The sequence below is a fragment of the Ursus americanus genome, chromosome 14, assembly GCF_024610735.1.
Source record: "Ursus americanus isolate L20-20 chromosome 14, mUrsAme1.1.p, whole genome shotgun sequence".
NCBI classification, from domain to species: domain Eukaryota; kingdom Metazoa; phylum Chordata; class Mammalia; order Carnivora; family Ursidae; genus Ursus; species Ursus americanus.
The window spans coordinates 71,347,836-71,371,836 of NC_142140.1; the positions used below are offsets into that span (position 1 = coordinate 71,347,836).

At 61.4% G+C, this 24,001-nt stretch overlaps 1 protein-coding gene across 5 annotated transcripts; it reads left to right on the top strand.

Moving 5' to 3' along the window:
* Nucleotides 1-1,360: 1,360 nt before the first annotated feature.
* On the top strand, nucleotides 1,361-23,239 carry SREBF1 (sterol regulatory element binding transcription factor 1). 5 transcript variants are annotated; one of them, XM_045778200.2, is made up of 20 exons: nucleotides 1,361-1,630; nucleotides 14,076-14,174; nucleotides 15,545-15,976; nucleotides 16,363-16,550; nucleotides 16,636-16,773; nucleotides 16,854-17,075; nucleotides 17,716-17,830; nucleotides 18,006-18,226; nucleotides 18,468-18,669; nucleotides 18,787-18,965; nucleotides 19,227-19,488; nucleotides 19,571-19,737; nucleotides 19,933-20,101; nucleotides 20,577-20,685; nucleotides 20,987-21,096; nucleotides 21,212-21,344; nucleotides 21,514-21,679; nucleotides 22,115-22,315; nucleotides 22,405-22,513; nucleotides 22,862-23,239. In XM_045778200.2, the coding sequence occupies exons 1-20, from the start codon at nucleotides 1,540-1,542 to the stop codon at nucleotides 23,089-23,091; spliced, it is 3,543 nt and encodes a 1,180-aa protein (XP_045634156.2). In that variant the 5' UTR covers nucleotides 1,361-1,539; the 3' UTR covers nucleotides 23,092-23,239. The 5 variants fall into 5 exon arrangements, with proteins under 5 accessions (XP_045634156.2, XP_045634152.2, XP_045634153.2 ...); XM_045778196.2 differs by lacking the exon at nucleotides 14,076-14,174 and having other exon boundaries at nucleotides 1,362-1,630; nucleotides 16,342-16,550; XM_045778197.2 differs by lacking the exon at nucleotides 14,076-14,174 and having other exon boundaries at nucleotides 1,362-1,630.
* The last annotated feature ends 762 nt before the right edge of the window (nucleotides 23,240-24,001 follow it).

A 24,001-nucleotide genomic window follows, 5' to 3' on the forward strand; every position in this document is an offset into this window, starting at 1 on the left:
CTGCTCTGGGTAATTTTCCACAGCAGCCACTTCCGGGAGAGGAACAAAGAGAGCTGCACGTACTGGCTGAGCCCTTGGGACTTGGGCCTCCCAAGTCCTCTCCTGGCCAAGGCACCCCCCTTTGAAAGTGCACCACTAATTTTACTCCCTCAGAAGGCGTGGCCAGACAGGCTATATCTGGAGTCTGAGCAAGACAGTATTTGGGATGGCATGACTCACTGAGGCCAGGGGCTAGGAGAGACTGGGGGTCTAGGCCGCTGATGGGTCTTCTTGGCTGCCCTCCACCAAGGCTACCTCTGTCTGCGTGCATAATTCCAGGGACAGGAAGCTCACTGCCTTTCCAGTTTCGGATACTCAAATGTTCTAGTTTATCTCTATACACCTCAGTGGGATACCCGCCCCCCCCCCCCCCCCGGCCACCTAGCTCTGTCCCCAGTCCACAGGGCCCAGGGTTCGGTCTCCTCTCTTTTCCCAGCCAAGCTGCCTCCTCTGACCCAGACCCAGCCTGTCATGATCCAGGGGTAAGCACCAAGTCTGAAGTCAGATAGCCCTGGGGCCCAGCCCTGTTGCTGTTCCTGAGTAGCCGTGTGCTTGAACCCTCTAGGTCTTCCTGTCTTTCTGGGTACTGAGGCCACCTACTTCCGGGGGTGGACTAGGTCCACCCCTCTATTGTCACCACAGCTGGATCTGGGAGGAAAGCAGATTAAATCAGGAAGGGAAATTTAAGTCTCTTCCAGTCTCCCTTTGCGCTACCCCCTTATCGGGAGACCAATCTGATCTAAGGAAACTGGGGGGTGGGGGTGGGGGGCAGGCTGAACTCACAGGCCCAGCGCCCCCCCCCCCCCATGTAATCACTAACATTGCAACCAGCCTATGGAGAAGCATCACCAAGCTCCACTTAGAGCTGATGAAATTGAGGACAGAGTTTGGCCCGACAGCACACAGCAGGTCATTAGGGCTATCGCTTGGACAGATCTGTCTCGTTCTAAAGAGCCGAATCTAGGAAGTGAGGTTTGTCCAGACTCCACCCCCCTCCAACCCCAAGACCTCTGGGACAGGCACTGTCCTGGAGCTTCCACCCAGCCCCCTTGCTTGATGTTGGAGAAACTGAGGCCCAGGGAAGTCTCATGGCCTGCCCGAGCGTTCTCGCAGCAGTGGGCCAGACGCTGCTGTGCAAGAGGCTGGATGAAATGAATGAGTGGAGGGCACACTGATGGAGGGGCCGGCTGGGGGTAGGCTGGCGAGGCCGACCCTGCAGCTGTCCCGGCTCTCTCCATGTGGGGTGGGGCCCCGTCAACCCGGGAGGGCGGGGCCTCCCGGCAGGGCCCCGCCCCCACCCCGCCCTCCCTGCAGAACCACAGCAGGGGAACCCAGTTTCCGAGGAACTTTTCGCGGGCGCCGGGCCGCCACCGGGGCCCGGACGGGACGCGAACGCGCGCAGCGGCGCCAGCGGGCCGGGGCCGGCGGACGCGGCGCCCCCTGAGAAAGTCCGTACGCGGCGGCGGGCCCGGCGGGCCGCCCGGAGGAGGCGACTGCGCCATGGACGAGCCGCCCTTCAGCGAAGCGGCCTTGGAGCAGGCGCTGGCCGAGCCGTGCGAGCTGGACGCGGCCCTGCTGACGGACATCGAAGGTACGTCAAGGGCCGGCTGGGTTCCGCGCGAGGGTGGCGCGCCGGCGGCGCCCGGCCTTTGTCTCCCGGGCCGGCTCGGGGCGCGGGGCGCGGGCACCGGCTCCGTGCTGTGTGCGCGGGGGCTTCCCCGCGCCTCTGGGCTGTGCGCTGTGGGCCCCGTGGTCCAGACCGCGCCGAGCCTCCCTGCGCCCGCCCTGGCGTCTCGGGCCGCGCCTCGCCGACTCCCTTGGAGGCTGCGGGCCGGGCACGTGCGCCTCCGGGCGTCCGGGGCCCCGCGCGGCGCGGCCGGCGAGTTCTCAACCCAGTGGCAGCCGCCGCGAGCCTGGAGACCGGGGCGTCGCCGAGGCCCCGCCCCTGCCCCGGCCCTGACGTCAGCGCGGGGTTACTCACGGTCATTCCCTCCGGCCCAAGAGTTCAGCTTGGCGCAGAGCTCGGGCGCATGCGCGCGGCGCTTCCTCTTGTCCCTCCTCCCTCTCTCTTTCCCTCCCGCCCCCGTCCGGTTCTCCTAGTCCTAGATGGGCATCGCTTGGGCATACATTTATTGAGCAACTACTGCATACCAAGCCGCGTCCTCGGCACAGGGGCTTCACAGACCGACCTGGGCTCCTCCTTTTCTTGGGAGCACGAAAATCCTCAAGAAAACCCGCAAACGGATATTTAGTTGCGCGTTGGGGTGGAGCAGGGGTAGGCTGGGACCTCTATTGAGCAGACTTTTGAGCTGAGACTTGAGGGTCAGCCCCGGGACCAAGGGGGAAGGATGTGTTCCCAGCCAGCCCAGGGACTGGGGCGGAGCCGCGGCGCGGGTTTACTCACATCTTTGAAAGCATCTTGTTTGCTAGACGGAGGAGAGGTTTGGGGACGGTGCGGCAGGTACCAGTTGGGAAGCTGTCGCCCCATTGTGTAACAGGGCAAACCACAGCCCCCAGCAAACGGCCCTCCATGGGCCCTCTGCAGTTTCGGCAACACTGGCTAAGTGGCGCTTGGTCGATGGGGAACCTGAGGCCAAGAGCGCAGGACTCAGACCTCCCACCACCTGGACGGATGTGTCCCTGGAGCCTGCGGCCCCCTGGGCTTGGCAGAACAGACACATCTAAGTCACTCGCTCCTGCCCTGCTGCAGCCTTGCATATGAGCCCAGCTGGCCGCTAGCCTGGGTTCTTATCAGCTCACCTGCCCCGTGGGCCAGGCAAGGGGAGCCCCGGGGAGGAGAGACCTGACTGGGGGGCTTTTCCAAAGCAGCCTTCCCCATCACTGCATGCTGGAGTGATGAACCCCAAACCCCGGACCCTGGGGAGATCTGAGCCTGACTCCCCTTACAGTTCCACAAGCCCCAGACCCAGTAGTGCAGCCTGAAAGGCACCATGACCAGGTGGTGAGGACCTGGGCTTTGGGGTCAGGACTTGAATCTGGACACTACTCACTTACTCTGCCATCCTGCCCAAGCTCTCTCAATCCTCGAGCCTCAGTTTCCTGCTTGGGATACTAATGCTTCCCTTCCTAAGGGAGTTGGGACAGTGGTTTCGGGGGGGGGGGTATATCAGGGCCACGGGTCTGGTATAGACCTTTCTCACTGACTCATTTACAGAAGCATTATGTCCCGAGGCCCAAAGACTGGGCCCCTGCAGCCGTTGGGGGGGGGGCATTATGCACCCGCTCTAATCTGGGAGAGAAGGGGGACAACTGGGGCCTCTTGCTGGGGTGGGTGTGAGGTTTGCCCACTACAGCAGATTTCTCGTTTTTTATCCAAACTTTCCATCCCCCCCCCCAATTACACAATGAATCTCTTCGCATTGTAGAAAAATTAGAAAGTGCAGGTGAGCAAAAAGAAGAAAAGAAAATCTTCCGTAAACCGGTCATGGAGAGATAAGCTGTGTTAATTATGTGGGGGATTGTTTTCCTATGTGTGTGTGTGTTCTTTTAATTTTTATTTTTTTGGAATGGCTGTGTACTGGTGATCTGCTTTTTAAAAACAATACCACTGAGGTATAACTTACCTGCTGTAAGATTTGCCCATTTTAAGTGTACAATAAGTTGTTACATTGACCAAGTTGTGTGACCATCACCCGTTAGTTCTAGAACATTTTCATGGCCACAATAAGATTCCTTTTGCCAATTTGCAACTGCTCCCCGTTCTACACCCAGCCCCAGGCAACCGCTAATCTATACTTTTAGAAATTAGAATAGGGTCCATTGGCTCAGAGGAGATTGTAACCCGCTTTGTTCCGTGTCAACAGCCAGACAACAATCAGGTTCCCTGGTTTATCCCCCCAGTCCCCCACTGATGGACATCCACGTTGTTTTGTTCTCATAAATACGGCAGTGGACCCCCAGGCCCGTCTTTGCCTGGATGGACCCTCCTTTAGTTCCATAGGCAGAGGCTCTGGGAGGGGAGTCTGATGCTCAGGGGCCAGACCTGCTTTTGAGGCTCATACCCTGCCCTTGGAACGAGGCAGATTCAAGATCTAGAGAGTGATGTGGGGGTGGGAGGAGCAGGGCCCGAAGGTCTCCAGGTCCCCTGAGAGGAAAGAGGGTCGAGAGGTGGGCCGAGCAGTCCTCGAGCTCCTGGAGGGTAGATGGGCTGGGCCCTGGAGGCGGTGTGGAGTTTTGGGGGGACGGGAGTAGGGAGTGCTATGCTTGGGTTGAATGTCGGAAGCCCCCCCCCCCCAGCAGCTGGGGTCGTGGACCACAACATGAGCAGGGAACACTAATTGAGCACTTACTGTATCCCAGGCTCCTAGCTGACCAGTGAGCCCTCCTGACAACCCTGAGTGGGGTAGACTTCAGATCTGCATCTTACAGAGGAGTGCCTTGAGGCGCACAGAGAGGTTAAGTGACTTGCCTGAGGTCACACAGCTAGAACGTGGCAGGGCCAGGATTCAAACTCAGGCTGTGGACTCCGGGGCCCATGCTGTTAACTGCTGAGCTCCTAAGAGTGGAGGGAGGGGCAGGAAGCAAGAGAACCAGGAACCCGGGGTCCCTGGGTGGCTCAGTCAGTAGAGCGTGGACTCTGGATTTCTGCTCAGGTCGTGATCTCAGGGTTATGAGATGGAGCCCTGGGGCTGGCTCAGCACTCGACAGGGGGTCTGCTTCTCTCCCTCTCCCTCCGCCCCTCCCCTCCCACTGGAGTGCGTGCTCTTTTTGTCTAAAATAAATAAATCTTAAAAAAAAAAAAAAAGAACAGGGAACCCAGGAGGCTGCAACACGTGGGGCTCTGCTGGCGGCCTGTGAGTAGGTCATAGAGGGGTCAGAGGCCAAGCGGCCACCTCCCCCTCCCAGCCCGGAGCTCGGTCTTTGAGTCATGAGACAGAGGACTGTCACCAGGGAGCCTGCCAAGGGCCTTGAGCCCCACCCAGCCCTGCTGCCGGCCTTTGCCAAGCCCTCTGTCATGTGAGCGGGTTTTGGGGTGGAGCTGCCAGCCTGAGCCCTTAGCTCCGTGGGTGAAGGGAGCATCGTCTCCCGCCCGGGGTTGCTCTGTGCTTTGGGGTCCCTGGCGGCTGTGGGCGGCGGGGACAGGGGAGCAGGCCCGGGCCGTGTTTGGGATTATTGTTAAGCCTGTGGCAGGCTTCACCTCTTTGCTGACTCATTGATCAGATCTTGCACATGCTTTTAAGTGCAGAAGAGGCAAGTAGAGATGGGATTCTGGCTGGGGCCTCCCTGTCTCCCGGGCGGTGCTGGGCCCGATGGGGGAGTCGTCCTGCGGGCTCTGGTTTGTCTGAAGCCTTTGGTGGTACAGTTCTCCGGCCCTCTGCCTGGATGCCTCCGCCATCACTCTTTGTCATACCCCTGCAGTCCTCCAAGCCAGGGTAGCCTTACCGGACCTCACTCCTTCCGGCCCTGCAGTCCCTCCCAAGGTGCCCAGACAAACCACAGGAGGGTCTGCTCCTAGGGCCCACGCACGCCTGGCTATTTTCTGGGTCCAGGCCAGTCCCCACCCCACACCTCTCCCCATGGTATCTCACGCCCAGCTCTTTCCCCACGCCCACCAAGCTTGGGCCCCTCTTAGAAAACACAGCTCAAGGGGCGTCGGGGTGGCCCAGTCAGTTAAGCGTCTGCCTTCGGCTCAGGTCATGATCCCAGGGTCCTGGGATCGAACCCCGCATCGGGTTCCCTGCCCAGCAGAGAGCCTGCTTCTCCCTCTCCTCCCAGCCGGTGCTCTCTCTTGCTGTGTCTGTTGCTATCTCTGTCTCTTTCTCTCAAATAAATAAATAAATAAATAAAATCTTATTAAAAAAAAAAGATTCTCTCTCTCCCTTTCCCTCTGCCTCTGCCTGCACCCCAGCCCCCTGCATGCGTGCACACTGCCACTCTCTCTCTCTCTCAAAAGAAAAAAAAAAAAAAGAGAGAGAAAACACAGCTCAGGGCTGCTTACCACTCAGCTCCCAGCTCCGGGCTGTAACTCCTTAGTTCCCAAACAGCGCTGGCTCCCCAGTGCCCCAGGATGATGTCCCATGTGTCAGCACTGCATTCCAGACCTGCAGGGTTTGCAGGACCCGTCTCTTTGCGGGATGGAGAGAAGCATGCTGGCAGTGGGGTGAGGTGTCTGGGAGTTACCTCCTGCCCGATGGTCACCTCGCTGGACACAAACATTCCGAGTGACCTGGTCCGCCCCAGGCAGGGGTCACCGCCGGGCAGAGGCCTGGGATCCGGACTTCGCCCCCCTGCCAACAGGTGCAGCTCAGGTGGGAATGGCAGCGCGGGCCAGAGGAACTATTTCTGGCTTTGTCTTCTGCCAGCCACAGGCCCTGTGGATGTGCCCTTTGGTCCCCAGACTCGACTGGGACGCCGGATGTGTGAGACCTCTGTCCCGTGTGGCTCCACGGAGGGGTGGAGGGAGAGCCTTTGAAACGGGTTTGGGGCTCCTGGGAAGGAGGGTGTTTGAGGCTGGATCCAGGTGTCTGGTTCCCCTGCTGGGTTTCGGACTTGGTGGGAGGTGGGGCAGGGATGGGGGTCCATCCCACCTGCAAGAGTTGGTGGCCTGGAAAAGCCTCCTCCCGACCTGGAACCCTGCTCAGTCTCACCCCCTCCCCCCAAATGACCCTCCAGCTATCTCCCAGCAAGCCTGTCCCTCCCAGTCACATGCTAGGGCTCTGGGGTTCCCGTTGGAGCCCAGGGGTCTTCAGATTCAATCCCTACTGTGTGACTCTGAGCAAGTGGCCTAACCTCTCTGACCTTCAGGTTCTCATCAGTGGACTAGGAATAATAATAGAGCCGTCTTCTTGGAGGTGTGGGCATCAGATGAGCTGAGTTAGGTCAAGGGCTTAAGCAGCACATAGTAGGCCCTCAACCAATTTTCATCATTTAGAGCACTTACCTGGGACCTGGCACCTCATATGTTTAGCTTGACACATGTTAGGAGATGATCCACGGAGCCTGTGTTGGAAGTTTCTATGGGCTATGGTTTCAAGTTCCGAGCAGCCACCTTTTGATTCCGGGTCACTGCTTGGGAGACAAGGTGGGGCCGGACAAGGTTAGTGGGGAGCCCGTCACCTCTCCACCTGCCTGACCCTTAGGGGAGCAAGCACCGTGTCCTTAGCTGCCATTAAAGATACAGAGAGTATGGGGTGTCTGGGTGGCTCAGTCGGTTAGGCATCTGCCTTCAGCTTGGGTCATGATCCCGGGGTCCTGGGATCAAGCCCTGCATCGGGCTCCCTGCTCAGCAGGGAGTCTGCTTCTCCCTCTGCCTGCCCCTCCCTCTGCTTGTGCACGCTCTCTCTCTCTCTCTCTCTCTGTCTCTCTGACAAATAAATGAATGAATAAATCTTTAAAAATAAGTAAATAGGGGCGCCTGGGTGGCTCAGCTATTAAGCGTCTGCCTTCGGCTTGGGTCATGATCCCGGAGTCCTGGGCTCGAGCCCGACATCGGGCTTCCTGCTCACTGGGAAGCCTGCTTCTCCCTCTCCCACTCCCCCTGCTTGTGTTCCCTCTCTCACTGTCTCTCTCTGTCAAATAAATAAATAAAATCTTAAAAAAAAAAAAAAGGAAATAAAGAGAGTAGAGCTGGAAGGAAAGTTTGCAATGCCTTTGTCACCCCCGCACCCAGTGCACAGGTGAGGAACAGAGGCCTTGAAACCCCTGACTCACCACAGCCCCCCCGCTGCCCAGCCAGTGTGGCTTAGGCCTGGTGGTAGCTGAGGGGGTTGAAGGAGCTAGAGACCTGTGAGAAACAGCAGGAAGGCCAGGCCCAGCAGGGATTGCTTGGCAGGCAGAAGAATGTGCGGAGGAAGGGTCGGTGGTAGTGGCAGAGGAGGGCCAGAGCAGTGCAGGTGTTTCTGAGCCTCGGGTCACCATTGATAGTTCGCTGCACAAAACACCTCAGGGCCGGTGGTGGGTATTAAGGACGGCATGTATTGCATGGAGCACTGGGTGTTATACGCAAATAATGAATCATGGAACGTTGCATCAAAAAGTGGGGATGTACTGTATGGTGACTAATATAACAAAATAAAAATTATTAAACAAACAAACAAACAAAAAAACACCTCAGGGCAGGCAGCCTTGGGAATACACATTCAAGCACCTTCGAGGTTCCAGTCACACAGGTCTCAGGGCTAAACAAAGCAACCAAAAGTAAATAAAAATTATAAAACCCAGTGCTGGTGATGCAGTGAGGAAATGGGACACATTGCCGGGGAGGTTGTAAAGGGGTTTCTCTTTTCCGGAGAGCGGCCCAGCAGCCCTAAAACAGCATGTTCCCTTCGAACCCCTACATCCACTTCGGGTTAAAAGGAGGCAGCAGGGAAACAACCCAAAAGGGGGAAATAGATATAATTTATATAAAGAAGTGCGCGGCACTGCTATTTAGACTGGGAACAGTTGCTCCCTGGTAGGGCACTACTCCCAGATTGCCACTGTCTCAGGCCTATGGATTGGTTTTCAGCTTCCAGAATGGTCAGTATGTGCCCTGAGCCCACACCTAGGACAAGATGTCTGAACTGGTACTGACCAGCATCCTATTTAATGGCCCTCTTACAGGTCATGTCCAGGGTGTTTTGGTTTGGGTCAATGGGAGCTAGTGGGTGGGGTGACACAGTTGAGGGAAGAATCTCAGGAGTTAACATCAGAACAAGTTTTGAAAGAGGAACAGGAGTTTGCTAGGTAGACAGGACAGTGGGAAGGACATTCCCGGCAGAGGGAACAGCCTGGGCGAGAGCCTGTGGCTGGAGACCAGCAGTGGGGTGGGGGCCGGCTGGCTCTGGTCCCCTCTGGGCTCCGCCTTGTGCTGACCGATGCTGGGGTAACACGCTGGTTCAGGCCCCGGCTCTGCCTCGAGGGGCTCCCCGCCAAGCCTGGCCGCTAAGGTGTCCAGAAGGGGCAGTGCCCGAGCTGAGCCTTACTGAGCTTCGTGCTGCCTCCTGTCCCCAGTGTGCACTCTACACACACCGCCTGAGCTGAGACAAGTGCTGCCAGCAGGTCGGGCCAGAGCCGGGCTGGAGCTAGGGCCCCCTCCTGTCCCCGGCAGGCTGGAGCTGATGAGTAGGGGCTCTGGGGTTGGTGGACCCGGGTTTGAGTCCCAGATTCTCTACTTGGCAGTGGTGGGCCCTTGGACACACAGGGCCTTTCTCTGAGCCTTAGTTTCCTTGTCCGTCTAGAGGGCCCATGCCCAGGTACACCTGGGGCTCTCGCCATGGGCCCGTCCCATTCCAGGAAGAGCCGGCACACGCTTGCACCCCCGGGCAGCCCTGAGTGCACAAAGAGGAGTCTGTCCCTGTTGCCTACACGACTAGCTGAGGACATGCAAACCTGCTGACCCGAGTCCTCAGGAGGATCGAAGAGGTACTGGCAGGAGCAGCAGGGACAAATGGCAGGCAGGGTGTAGCCCCGGCTTCCTGGGATGGCGGGTGAGTGCCTCACCCCTGCCCTGTGCCCTTCATGAAGCGGGAAGAGGTGGAACGCTGCAGGGGTCCCATAAGCCCTGTCCCGTGCCCTCTCCTGTGCCGGCGCTGCTTTATACCGTCACTCTTCTTCACACTTGTGCAAGTGTGCAAATCACATTTGCATCGTACCGGACAGCTGCAAACCCCTTTCCTGCCCATTTCCTGGAGCATTGGTGTCCTTGGCTCAGAGGACAAACAAGCTTGTGTTTGGAATCCCAGCTCCTTGGCTGCCTCCCCGACCTCTATCCCCCCTTTGCTCCTTCTGCTGCAGCCACACTGGCCTCCTTGCTGTCTCATCATCCTCCCGCCAAGCTTGCTTCTACCTCAGGGCCTTTGCACTTGCTGCTCCTTCTGGCCCGGACATTCTTCCTCCTTCCTCGTTTCCTTCAGGCCTCTACTCAGATGTTGCCCCCTCAGAGAGGCTTCCGGATCATCTCATCTGTAGTGGCCCCTCAAGCTCTCTTTATACTGCCTCAGTTTCTTCGTGGTGCCCATGACCACCTGCACCCACATTCCTCCATGTATGTGCAGACCGTTGGTCACTGGAACGTAAGCTCCACGAGGAAAGTTCTTTGTGCTACGTCCCTGTACCCCAGTGCCCGGCACAGGCCTGACACACAGGGGACACTTACGAAAAGGCAGTGAAGGGATGCCTGAGAGGCCCAGTCAGTTAAGTGTCCGACTCTGATTTCAGCTCAGGTCATGATCTCAGAGTCATGAGATGGAGCCTTGTGTCAGGCTCTATGCTCAGCGCAGAGTCTGCTTAGGACACTGTCTCCCTCTGCCTCTACCCCTCACGCTTTTCTTTAAAAAAAAGAGAAAAGAAAAGGCAGCAGATATTGTCAGAGAAGCAAGTCTGGGCGTCCTGGACCAGGCCATGTAAGGGAAGTGGTGAGCTCCCCATCCAGAGAGGCATGCAAGCAGAGCTCGTTTGGGGTTCAAGGCCTCATACAGGTTGGATGGGCTACAGGCCCCTGTGATGATCAGAGCTGTGCTCCTGCCGGTTCATGGCGTTGGGTCCTCCCAAGATTTCCATCATGGCCTCGCAGAATAAACAGGCCAGAGAATAAAAGGCTGGCCCACATCTGCCTTCCAAAGGAGATTTGAAGGTAGAGCCAGGGAGGGCGGGCGGGCTCAGGTTTCCTGTTGGGCCCTGATAGAATCGGGGCAGGACTGGAAAGGAGAGGAAAAAGGAATCCAGGCTTGGGGAGGAGGTGGGGAAGGTGAAAGTTTGGAGGAGTTGCGAGGTGGGCCCGTTGAGGCCCAGAGTCCCTGTCTCCTCTTTCCTGTGTTCAAGGAAGGCATGCGGGAGCCTCACGGGCCATCTGAGCCTCTCTCTCTGCTGGAAGCCCTGCGCTCAGCTCGCCAGAGAATGGTCCGAGAGCTGGGAGCCATGGCCAGTCTATTGGGGCCCGCTGTCCTGGCTCCCAGGGCTGGGAGTGGGTACCTCTCTCGTCTCACTCCAGTCCCAGCCCGATTTACTCTCCATAAAACGGTCTCCATTAAATGTGTATGGAGTTCCGACTTGAACGTTGCAAGTAATGGGCAATTCACTACCTGCCTTAACAGTTCTAGACCATTCCAGTTGCTGCAGAGGGACGAAGCTTTATTGCGATCTTGCTGAATGCTGGGTGCTTCATACACTTGCTTCGTTTTGAGAGAGAGAGAGAGAGAGAGAGGGAGCGCGCACAAGCAGGAGGGCGGGGAGGGGGAGAGGGAGAGAGGGAATCTTAAGCAGGCTCCTACATCCAGCACAGAGCCTGACGCTGGGCTCCATCTCACGACCCTGAGGTCATGAGCGGAGCCAAAATCAAGACCTGGATGTTTAACTGCCGGAGCCACCCGGGCGCCCCCATACGCTTGCTCTTTTATTATTTTTTTATTTTCATTTTTTAGTTAACATGCGGTGTTATGTGAGTTTCGGGTGTACAATATAAAGTCCTCAATTCTATCCATTACTCAGTGCCCATCACGCTAAGTGTCCCCTTAATCCCCGTCACCTACTTCACCCATCCCCCCACCCGCCTCCCCTCTGGTCACCACCAGGTCGTTCTCTAGAGTTAAGAGTCTGTTTTTTGGTTTGTCTCTTTTTCCTTTGTTTGGCTTTTTAAATTCCACATACGAGTGAAATCATGCGGCATTTGGCTTTCTCGCACTGACTTATTTCACTTAGAATAAGACACTCTAGCTCCATCCATGTCCTGGCAAATGGCAAGACTTCATTCTTTTTGATGGCTGAGTAGTATTCCATCGTGTATACATACCACATCTTCATCTGTTCGTTGTTGATGGACAGCCTAGGCTGCTTGCATAACTTAGTGGTCATAAATAATGTTGCAGTAAACACACTTGCCCTTCTAGAATCCCACCGCTGTTACCTCTGGAGACGAGGGGTGGAGGCTCAGAGAAGGGGAGTGATCTGCCTGCAATTACCTGGCAAGCGAGGCTCGGAGGGAAGGTCGGCCCCTGGGCTGTGTGGGAGAGGAGGTGGGCTGTGGGGCTTGGTCTCGAATTTCCAAGCCCAGTCTTAGCTCTGACACCCAGCTCCTGCAGGAATAGGCTGACAGATTCAGCTCCAGGAGAGAGGGAGATGGGAGGTTAGGGTAAGGCTGGCCCCTCCGATGCCACCAGGAGCCTCGTGGCACCCAGGCCCTCTTTCTCGCTGCATCTTAGCTTAGACTGTCTCTTCTGCCCCTTGGCCAGCCCCCCCCCCCAGAAGCCTTTCCTGACTCCTGCTACCCTCAGGGGGACATTGAGTGACCATTCTCCCTCCTACTGCCTCAGGATGGGATGGGGGCAGAGCCCAGAGTTGTGAGGAGTGCAAAACAAAGGTGAGAAGATGTGCTGAAGGGAAGAGAGGATGAGACGGGGAAGCGGGGAAGCGGGTGGCCCGGGCTTGACACCCTGAGGGCTGCCTCTAGCCCTGGTCTGAAAAGTCTCAGGCCAGTACCTACTTGTTGGTCCTGCCACATTCTGGGCTCCACAACTGGGGAACATGGGAAGGAAGAACAGAGCCGCGAGGGTCTGCTTTTGAAACTCGGTTCTGGAATCCAGGCCTCGGTGTCTAACCTGTCTTCAGTTACTCGGGTGAGGTCAGAGCCTTTCCAACAGCAATGCTTTGTTTTGTTTTGTGGGGGGGATGAGGGAAAGTGTGAGCACCCACAAGCTGAGGAGAGAGGAAGGTGGAGGTGCTAGAGGATAAGTTCTTTATCCTTGGCACCTCCTACAAAGCCATGGAAAGTTCTAGAAAGACTGGGAGCTGGATGTGTGTGAGGGAGATGAGGCTGAGTTTCCTTGTTAGGCTGGTGGAGAGGGAGAGAGATTGGGGCTGGAGTCCCTCCTGGCCCACTTCGCTCAGTTGCCATGCGTGCCTGCCCAGGATTCAGCCCCCCACCGAGGCCACAGGAGACTGGGAGCCAGAGGAGGGCCAGGCGGGTGCTGCAGTTGAAGGCTGGGGCAGGACTGGCTGGAGGTCTGTTTGGCCACAAAATCTCAAGCTGACAACCTGGGCAGCTGGCCATGCTTTGTTCATCTGTATGTGTGTCGAACTTTGACCTTACTCAGAAGGGGAGGCAGTCCTAGGTACCTCCTCGAAAGACCCCCAGAGCCTGTCACCCTAGGGCTGACACCCCTGCCTTCCTCACCTTGTGTCCCAGGGATTGGGTTGCCTCTTGGCCTCCCAGGACCCTACAGGGAACAAGTGAGTCAGACCTGACCTGGTGACTGCTGGGGGCAGGTTGTGAGGCCTTGGGAGCCAGGGTAGACTTTGCTGACCCCCTTCCCCCCATCCCAGACGCAGGTCTCTCTGCAAAAGGACAACTGCGAAGACAGAGAATCATGTTCAAGTATTACATGAATGTGAACTTTGGGATAAGGGTCTCCCTTCTTCACTCTGGGCCTCAGTTTCCTGGCAGTGACCTGTTATTAGGCGTCCATGTGGTGGGGGGTGGCCCCATGCTGGGCTGCCCCAGGAAGGGGAGGTCCCGGCACCCGCCACCAGGCAGCCCTTGGCCTTAATTCAGCGCTTCGTGGTACTGAGCGCCTCACCCGTTTTCTCCTTTGTTTTCCCTTTCGAGGCCAGGGAGATGTGATTATCCCATTGTCCAGAGAAGTAAACTGAGGCCTAGCGGTGGGACCCGGTGAGGGTGGCCAGCGATTTGGAAAGAGTGTTGGGTCATCCCAGCCGGGGTCCTCCCGGCCCTGCGCCCACTCCGCCGCACTTCTCCGAGGTGCTAACGGAGGTGGTTGGAGCTGGGGGCGTAGGGGGGCCGGTGACCGCCAGTAACCCCGGCGGATGTCGGCGCCGAGTGGGTTAAGGGCCGGCGCCCGCGAGTAACCCCGGCCCCATTCAGCGCCGCGGGGTGAAACCCGAGCCCGAGCCGCCGTCGGGGGTGGGGCGGGGGCAGGGGCGGGGCCCTAGTGAGGCAGCGGCGCGGCCGCTGATTGGCCGCGCGCGCTCACCCCATGCCCGGCCCGCGGCCCCGGGGGGCGGGGCGGGGCGGGGCCGACGGGGGCGGGGCCGACGGGGGCGGGGCGCTGCGCGGGCTTTATAGCGCGGCCGAGCCGTGACAGGTGAAGTCGGCGCCGCGCGGAGACCGGCAGGCCAGCGGCCGGGACGCCCCGAAGGGGCGGCGGGCGCGGGCCGCGGAGCCATGGATTGCACGTTCGAAGGTATTTTTTGGAGGAGCCCCTCACCCCTTTATCACAGAGCCTCCGGTTTCCTCAGAGGGGGGCGTGTGTGTGCAGTGGCCGTGGAACTCCCCGACTCCCAGCGGGAAGAGCGGGTTCCCGAGGGGGCGGCATGGCAGCTGCCGGCGCCCACTGGAGTTGGTGGGCCACCCCCACCCGCAGTACTTACCCCCATCCCGGCGTGTGGAGTGAGGGGGGCTTTCCCGGGTCCTCTGCCCCACTCCGGGGCTCCAGGGAAAGAAGCAGGGAGGAGGCCAGTTGTCCCCCCTCCCCGGAGCCAAATCCGGGACCCCAGTCCTGGATTCAGTCGGCTTGTCTTTCAGGGCCTCAGTTTCCCCATCTGTCAGAGGGGCTCTGAGGGCGGGGGTGAGGGATGGGGGCCCTGCCAGTGAAAGTACAGGAGAGCCCACGAGGTGTTTCCCATGGAGGGCCCAGGGGGACCCGAGCCCGGCTCCCCCATCTCGGGCTGTTGGAGTCCAGAGAAGGTCCTCTCCTGCAGGAACTGCCCTGCCTGGGCACCTGGCAGGAGGCAGGCAGCAGTGAGGCCCCCTGTGTGGCCAGCTTCCCGGCCCGCCAAGACTTGCAGCAACCCTGCCACGAAGGGCTTCCTCCTTTTTTGTTGTGCAGATGAGGAAACTGAGGCCTAGTGAGAGGAGGCTGTTGGTCCAGGCCTCACGTCAAGTGGGCAGGTGGGCAGGGCCGGGAGCTCAGGCTGGGGATCTTGCAGAGCACTTTAACCCAGTCGGTGGCTGTCCCTAGTGGGTCAGAGGGCCCCAGGCGAACAGCCAGGCCGTAATCACCCGCCAGCTGGGGGAGAGGCTAGGGCAGTGGCAAGGGAGTGTGTCCCAGTCTGTACGGGGAGGAACGAGGCAGGACAGCCAACATTTGCTTTCATAGAGGGGAAACTGAAGCCCTGAATGGCCTGGTCCCGAGGCTGCTTGGCTGCAGGCATGGGACACACTGGTTGGCACACACGTGGCCGGCAGCTGGGTCAGCCCCAAGCCTCGGTCTGTTCCACGGAGGAATGGGTTGGGGTTGGCAGCTCTGAAGTCAGCCGTCTGGGGCCCCAACTCCAGTTCTGCCTCAGCAGAGGTGTGGGGCACTGACCTTGTCCAGCTGTTGTACAGGCTGTTGGCTCCATGAGAAGCACCAGGCATCGCTCCAGGTGTCACAGGTGCCCAGGAAACGGCTGTGTGTCTGGGAGCACGGGCTCCTGTGGGTGGCTTTCTATTTCCGCACCATTGCCCCACACATACAGCTGTGTGGACCGGAGGCACGAAGCGCGGGATGCGCTGTACAGGGGCCAGCCGCTGCCCTGCTGTCACTCACACGGCCTCTCCTCCTTTCTCCAGACATGCTGCAGCTCATCACCAACCAAGACAGCGACTTCCCGGGCCTGTTCGACCCGCCCTATGCCGGGGGCGGGGCAGGGGGCACAGACCCTGCCAGTCCCGATGCCAGCTCCCCGGGCAGCTTGTCCCCATCTCCTGCCACAATGAGCTCCCCACTCGAAGGCTTCCTGGGGGGACCCAAGGCGACACCTCCACCCTTGTCCCCTCCCCAGCCTGCACCCACCTCCCTGAAGATGTACCCGTCTGGGCCTGCCTTCTCCCCTGGGCCTGGTATCAAGGAGGAGCCGCTGCCGCTGACCATCCTGCAGCCCCCAACCCCGCAGCCCGTGCCGGGGTCCCTCCTGCCCCAGAGCTTCCCCGCCCCAGCCCCGCCACAGTTCAACTCTAGCCCTGTGTTGGGCTATCCCAGCCCCACGGGAGGCTTCTCCACAGGTAAGGGAGGTGTGGGGGGAGGGGACCGCACGAGCACAGAGAGGAGGGTCTGCCGTGGCCCCGGTAGAGGCATTGGCGGGCTTTAGCCATCGGGCCAGTGCTCTACTGCCTCAGACGCCCCGGAACTGGCAGTACTGGTGTTCTGCTTACTGTGGGGGGAAGCCTTGCCTCCCACTCTGCTGGGCTGTCCACATCAACGCTGCCCTTCCAGAAACCAATGCGGGGCTGGAGAGCTAGCACATTTGAGGGGGGGTTGTTGCCACAGGAAACTGAAGCCATGAGGGGTGATGACTCATCCCAGGTCATAGGGTGATAGGGCCCTGAGGGGTGGGTTGCAAGTGGCTTAGGGCAGCCTGTGCCCGCAGCCCCAGCCTTTATCTCTGCAGGGACCCCTCCAGGGAGCACCCCGCAGCCGCTGCCTGGCCTGCCACTGGCTTCCCTGCCAGGGGTCCCGCCCGTCTCCTTGCACACCCAGGTCCAGAATGCGGCCCCCCAGCAGCTGCTGACAGCCACGGCCAACCCCACAGCAGCCCCTGGAACAACCGCAGTGACCTCGCAGATCCAGCAGGTCCCGGTGAGGAGGTCTGGCCAGGCGTCGAGGAGGGGGCGGCCCCTGGTCCATGCTCACAGCTCTTGGCTGAGGCCTGTCCCCCTGCCAGGTCCTGCTGCAGCCCCACTTCATCAAGGCAGACTCCCTGCTCCTGACGACCATGAAGACAGACATGGCAGGCACGGTGAAGGCGGCGGGCATCGGCTCCCTGGCCCCTGGCACGGCCGTGCAGACGGCGCCCTTGCAGGTGGGTGGCATGGGCAGGGCGGAAGGTCACGGTTCTGTGCACGTGCGTGCCCGGCCGGTAACCTGCGCCTGGCCCTTCAGACGCTGGTGAGTGGAGGAACCATCCTGGCCACGGTGCCGCTGGTAGTGGACGCCGAGAAGCTACCCATCAACCGGCTGGCAGCCGGCGGCAAGGCCCCGGGCTCGGCCCAGAGCCGTGGGGAGAAGCGCACAGCCCACAACGCCATCGAGAAACGCTACCGTTCCTCCATCAACGACAAAATCATCGAGCTCAAGGACCTGGTAGTGGGCACTGAGGCGAAGGTGCGGGCAACGGCATTCAGAGGCACACTCTGGGGTGACCCTGGGGGGGGAGCAGGGGACTGGAAGACCCAGAAGGCTTCAAACTGAGCCTGGACTGTGGGTTTCAGCCTGTTTGGGCCTGGCCAGTGCCACTGATTCAGCTGAACTTCATGGCAGGTCCCCTGCGTGCCAGGGGCTAATCTGGGCCCTGGGGACACTGCAGGGAACAGACAGACCAAAGTCCTGCTGTCTAGAGACTTGACGTTCTAGTGGGGGACAGGGGGGTGACAATACACAGGATAAAGCAGTAAGCATTAGAGTCGCCAGGTGGGGATATGTGCCGTGGAGGAAAACAACACAGGGAGAGGGACGATGAGGCTACCCGTGTGAAGCACTTTGCAAGGGTGACGATCACAGGAGCCAAGAGCGGAAGGAAGGGAGGGAGTTAGCCAGACCCTGTTGCATGCCTTTGCTGGATGAATCCTCGCGCCTGTCCTGGGAGATAGGTTCTACGAGGGGAAGAACGTTCCCGTAGAGGCAACAGCAAGAGCAACAGTCCTGAGGCAGTGGCATTGTGAAGTAGCCCCCCCCCCACCGCGCTTAGGTGCCCAGTGCCAGGCTTGAACGGCCCCCTGTGCCGTCTCCCTCCCACCCCCTGCAGCTGAACAAGTCCGCTGTCTTGCGCAAGGCCATCGATTACATCCGCTTCCTACAGCAGAGCAACCAGAAGCTCAAGCAGGAGAACTTGAGCCTCCGCTCTGCGGCCCAGAAAAGCAGTGAGTCCTGGCCTCACCCCGCCCCAACTCCTGCACCCGCCCCTTAGGCCCCAATTCTACAAGGGCCTCGAGAGCTAGACCAATTCCCATTTCCCCCTCTCCACGGGGCCCTAAGCTGATTTGGGTGGGGTATCAAGCCTTCACCCCCCCGGCCCTGCTCCTTTCTGACCTACAGAATCTCTGAAGGACCTGGTCTCAGCCTGTGGCAGTGGAGGAAACACAGACGTGCCCATGGAGGGCATGAAGCCCGAGGTGGTGGACACGCTGAGCCCGCCACCCTCGGACGCCGGCTCGCCCTCTCAGAGCAGCCCCTTGTCCCTTGGAGGCAGGAGTAGTGGCAGTGGTGGCAGTGGCAGTGACTCGGAGCCCGACAGCCCAGTCTTTGAGGACAGCCAGGTTGGGCCCTGCCATGTTCCCCCCTGTCTGTGTCCCCTCAATATCTGAGCCCCAGGACTAGGTCAGGAAGAGGCCCCTGACATAGCCTCCATAACCCCCATTTGATAGATAGAAAAACTAAGGCCTGTAGCCACCTGGGGTCCCACAGTAAGGCCGGGTGGGGGGCTGATCCCTCCTTCCCTGTTGCATCCCCTCTGGGCCACTCCCGCGCTGCCCTCGCTGACCTGCCCACCCCTACCAGGTGAAGCCCGAGCAGCTGCTGTCCCCCCGCAGCCGGGGCATGCTGGACCGCTCCCGCCTGGCCCTGTGCGCACTCGTCTTCCTCTGTCTCTCCTGCAACCCCTTGGCCTCCCTGCTGGGCAGCCGGGGTCTCCCCAGCCCCTCGGATGCCAGCAGCACCTACCACGGTCCTGGCCGCAACATGCTGGGTGCTGAAGGCAGAGGTAGGATGGGCCCCAGCGTGGGTATCCTTGGGAGAGAGGGGGGATGAACTCGGGGGGTGTGGCCGGGGCTCTGGATTTCCAGGGAGCTGTGTCACCAGCCCTTCTGTCTGTCCCTAGATGGCCCCGGCTGGGCCCCGTGGCTGCTGCCCCCACTGGTCTGGCTGACCAACGGGCTGCTGGTGCTGGTCTCCTTGGCGCTTCTCTTTGTCTACGGAGAGCCGGTCACGCGGCCCCACTCGGGCCCCGCTGTGCACTTCTGGAGGCATCGCGAGCAGGCTGACCTGGACCTGGCCCGGGTAAGGGGCCGGCTCCCGGGGGTGGGCTCGGGGGATGTGGCAGGGCCAGGACCTGGGCACCACCTGGGAAGGCGCTGGGTGTCACTTCTCTTCCCCGCCCTGCCCTCCTTGCTCCTGTCGACCCCGCGGACTCCCACTGACGGGGGGGCGCCAGGGTCATGGTGGGGAGCCCGAGGTGGAAGAGTCTTCAGAGCAGGAGGGGTATCATGTGCTCAGATACTCTGATCGCCCTTTTCTCACCTGGAAAACGCTCGTCCCCAGGGGGACTTCGCCCAGGCTGCCCAGCAGCTGTGGCTGGCCCTGCGGGCCCTGGGCCGCCCGCTGCCCACCTCCCACTTAGACCTGGCCTGCAGCCTGCTCTGGAGCCTCATCCGCCACCTGCTGCAGCGACTGTGGGTGGGCCGCTGGCTGGCGGGCCGGGCCGGGGGCCTGCAGAGGGACTGGGCCCTGCAGGCGGACGCCTGCACCAGCGCCCGGGACGCCGCGCTCGTCTACCACAAGCTGCACCAGCTGCACACCATGGGTATGAGGGGCGAGCAACTGGGCCTGGGGGCTCCCGCCGCCCCGCTGCCGCACCCCTGCCTCACCTCCTGCCCGTTTCCCAGGGAAGTACGCGGGCGGGCACCTCACTGCCGCCAATCTGGCCCTGAGCGCCCTGAACCTGGCGGAATGTGCGGGGGACACCGTGTCCGTGGCCACGCTGGCCGAGATCTATGTGGCCGCCGCGCTGAGGGTCAAGACCAGTCTCCCGCGGGCTTTGCATTTTCTGACAGTGAGTGGGTGGTGGGCGGTGGGGACAGGGCTGGGGGCTTGTCTCTGCAGCTCTTAGCGGTGGCTCCCGGGGCAAGGGGCTCACGGTTATGGGGGAGGGGGACGGGATCTAGGCCCAGCTGGGGTCACAGTCCTAGGGCTGGGTGGGAGTCCTTGTCTGGGTCCAGTGTGACAGCCCCGCTCCCCTCCCCCACAGCGCTTCTTCCTGAGTAGCGCCCGCCAGGCCTGCCTGGCACAAAGCGGCTCGGTGCCTCTTGCCATGCAGTGGCTGTGCCACCCCGTGGGCCACCGTTTCTTCGTGGATGGGGACTGGGCCGTGTGCAGTGCCCCGAGAGAGAGCCTGTATAGCTTGGCCGGCAACCCAGGTGCTCTCTCGCCGCCGTGCCCATCCCGTCGCCCTGCCTCCTTCATGGCCCATTCCCATTCCTCATTCCTGTCCCATCCCTTGTCCCTGCACCTCTGGATGTCCCTGCCCACCCCGGTCTAATGCCCACCCCCCCACCCCCCGTCTGTTGTTGCTGTGGGGGCTGCAGGAGCAGGAAGGCTGGGTCTGTCTCCGTTGGGGCTCTTCAGAAGCAAAGAGAGAGACAGGAGTTTGGGGGCAGGTGGTTGATTCGGGAGGTGATCCCAGGCAAGAGCAGTGCTGAGTAAGGAGATCAGATGGCAGGAACAGAGCTGGTCAAGGCGTGTTATGAAGTAGATTACACTGCCCGGGGTAGCGGGCCGCGGTATTTATCTGTCCCACCCGCGTGCCCAGGAAAGAGCTGCTGGTGTGGAGAGGTGAATGTGGAGACGAGGGGGGGCCCTCCTGCCGCCCCGCTCACCCACTCCTCCCCACAGTGGACCCCTTGGCCCAGGTGACTCAGCTGTTCCGCGAACATCTCCTGGAGCGAGCACTGAGTTGTGTGGCTCAGCCCAGTCCCAGCCCTGGAGCGGCTGATGGGGACAGGTGAGTGGCCCTGCACCCCCGCCCCCCAAGGCAGGCTCCCTCCATGGTAGAGCCGGGGACTGGCTGTGTCCGGGGCCGTGGGGGGGTGGCCAGCACCGGGCTACTTCCACCTGCTGTGCATACTTCCACCTGCTGTGCAGCCTTCGGCGCGTCTGTTCCTCCCTGGGTCGGTCTCCCTGGCAGCTTGCCAGGAAGAGACAGAGCGGGGAGGTCAGGCTGCTCTGGTGGGAGGGGAGGGGGCCAGGGCCTTCGCAGGACCGCTGCCACCGGGCCTGAGAGCCAGGCGTCTCTTCCGCCACAGGGAGTTCTCAGACGCCCTGGGGTACCTGCAGCTGCTCCACAGCTGTTCCGACTTGGCCGGGGCGCCTGCCTGCGGCTTCTCCATCAGCTCCAGCATGGCCGCCACCACCGGTGAGCCCCCAGCCCCCGCCCCGGGAGCCCCGGCGCCCCCCAGCTCCGCAGCGGCTCCGCCTGGGCTGCAGCGTGGCTGAGCCTCAGGGAGCCTCCCCACCCCCGCCCCCCGCAGGCAGAGACCCCGTGGCCAAGTGGTGGGCCTCGCTGACGGCCGTGGTGACCCACTGGCTGCGGCGTGACGAGGAGGCGGCTGAGCGGCTGTACCCGCTGGTGGAGCACTTGCCCCGTGCCCTGCAGGAGTCTGAGTGAGTAGAGGCCGGGTGTTCCCGGCCCCCCAGCTCGGTGCTGCCCCCCCCCCCCCAGGCCTTTGTTCTCTGCGGTTGGGGTCGCTTGAAGCCAGAGCCAGGGCAGCGGGGAGCTTCGTGAGGGCCCGGGCCCGGTCTGACCATCAGTCCTCTGCCCTGGCCCCAACAGGAGACCCCTGCCCAGGGCGGCTCTGCACTCCTTCAAGGCTGCCCGGGCCGTGCTGGGCCGCGGGAAGGCAGAGTCTGGCCCGGCCAGCCTGGCCATGTGTGAGAAGGCCAGTGGCTACCTGCAGGAGAGCCTGGCCACCACACCAGCTGGCAGCTCCATTGACAAGGTGAGGGGTGGTGCTGGGGGCCTGGCAGGTCTGAGGGGGGCGGTCACCCCCTTTCCATCCCTGGATGTCCCCCCTTGTGCGGCAGAAGACTGTGGGGTTAGCCCCCCAGTACCGGCCGGCGGGCCCAGCTCGCCTGGCTTTTTGGCTAAGGCTTGGGTCCAGGGGAGAGTGGCTGCCCCCCTCTGGCCCCACTGCGGGGGGGTGAGGGGTCTGGCAGAGCCCTCTTTGGAGGCCGCTCCTGTGGCAGGTGGCAGGCGTGGGGGCCTGGAGAGGCGGGCGGCCCCGCGGTGCATTGCTGTTGCATTGCACGTGAGTGACGCGGGTGCAGTGCCTCGGCAGTGCAGCCCGGAGCCGGCCCCTGGCACCGCGGGCCCCCACCCGTCCCCTCCCACAGCTGGAGCCCCCCGTGACCCCTGCCCTGCTCCCCCACCCCAGGCCATGCAGCTGCTCCTGTGTGACTTGCTCCTGGTGGCACGAACTAGCCTGTGGCGGCGGCAGCAGCCGCCTGCACCCACGCAGGCCTCGCAGGGCCCGGGCGCTGGGGCCCAGGCCTCGGCTCTCGAACTGCGCGGCTTCCAACGGGACCTGAGTGGCCTGAGGCGTCTGGCACAGAGCTGCCGGCCGGCCATGCGGAGGGTGAGTGCCCACGGGGCCCTTTACCAGCAGATGTAGGGAGGGTGGGGGTCCGGCCTGAACCCCGAGTCTCCCGGCCCCCTCCTGCCCAGGTGTTCCTGCACGAGGCCACGGCCCGGCTGATGGCGGGGGCCAGCCCCACGCGGACACACCAGCTCCTGGACCGCAGTCTGCGGAGGAGGGCAGGCCCCTGCGGCAAAGGTGAGCGGGGGCGCTGCGCTGGTAGGGGGTGGGTTCGGGCCCTGCCTCCCCGCCCCGCCCCGCTGGGAAGGCCCGGATAGGGTGTGATGGATGCCGAGCAGAGGCCGAGGGACTTCACGGTGGTTGCCAGAGGGCGATTTCCTACCAGAGAAATCCACTGGGGACCACTGTCACCCGCGCGGTAGGCGACTGTGCTCCAGTTCCTTGTACGGGACAGGCCCTGGGGAGGGGTCTGAGGCTCCACTCGTGCGCCTGAGATGGGCGGGGCCGGAGGGGGCGGGGCCGGACCCTGAGCCCCGCCCCGGCGCGGACGCGGCCCCGCCCCTGACGCCCGTGTGGTGTGCGCAGGCGCGGCGGCGGAGCTGGAACCGCGGCCCACGCGGCGGGAGCACGCCGAGGCCCTGCTGCTGGCCTCCTGCTACCTGCCGCCCGGCTTCCTGTCGGCTCCGGGGCAGCGCGTGGGCATGCTGGCCGAGGCGGCGCGCACGCTCGAGAAGCTCGGCGATCGCCGCCTGCTGCACGACTGCCAGCAAATGCTCATGCGCCTGGGCGGCGGGACCACCGTCACCTCCAGCTAGATCCCGGTCGGCGGCCCCAGCCGGGCCTGTGTGCCGGGCCGGAGCCTCGACGGCCGAAGGCAGCGCTGGAGACCCCAAGTGTCCACGGTCCACCCACGTACTGCACTGTTTCCTGGGGGGATGGGAGGCGCTCAGGGGCTTTTGCTGCCTCTTGACCTGGGAGGCCGGAGGGGGCGCGACCCGCCCCTCCCCGCCCCTCCCCGCCCCGCCCCAACTGCGCCCCAACTGCGCCCCAACCCGACGAGCGAGCGGCGGCCAGCATGGTGCTGACCTCTGGTGGCGGATCGGGGGATTGCAGGGCCCCGGGCCCGCCGATGTGACCTTGCTCGGCAGGCACCCACCCAGTGGCTTTTCCCTCTCCTGTCTCACAGAGGGGTACATTTCACCGAGCTGAGGGGCCTACTTGGCTTTCCCAGCCAGCAAGGGGGTCCTACTCCAAGGCGCCTCTCTCCCTTGTGGAGACACTTGTACATATGTAGATCAGGGCGCACCAGCCTCCTGGCCTCTGAGGCTCAAGTGTTACTTTGCCTTTTGCAAACTTTATTTTCATAGGTTGAGAAGTTTTGTACAGAGAATAAAAGATGAAATTATTTATAATCTGGGTTTTGTTCCTTTGGGGAGGAGGGTGTGTGCTTAAGCTAATAGACTAGCGGACAAGACAGGGTCCTTTGGGCCTCTCCCTCACCTCCCACCCCAGCACCCAGACAAAGGTTTCCCACTCCCATCAGTCCAAAGGGACCAACACTGTCCCTTCGATGTGGGAGGCCTGTCACAGTGACCTCCAGGTGACCTGGATTCCACCAATTTCTGGGCTACACGGTTGGGCTGTATCAAACCCTTAATCCTTCAGGTCTTCTTGTGGTCTCAGCTGTCCCTTCCCACCTCCCTGCTTCTACTCCTGTCAGTTCCC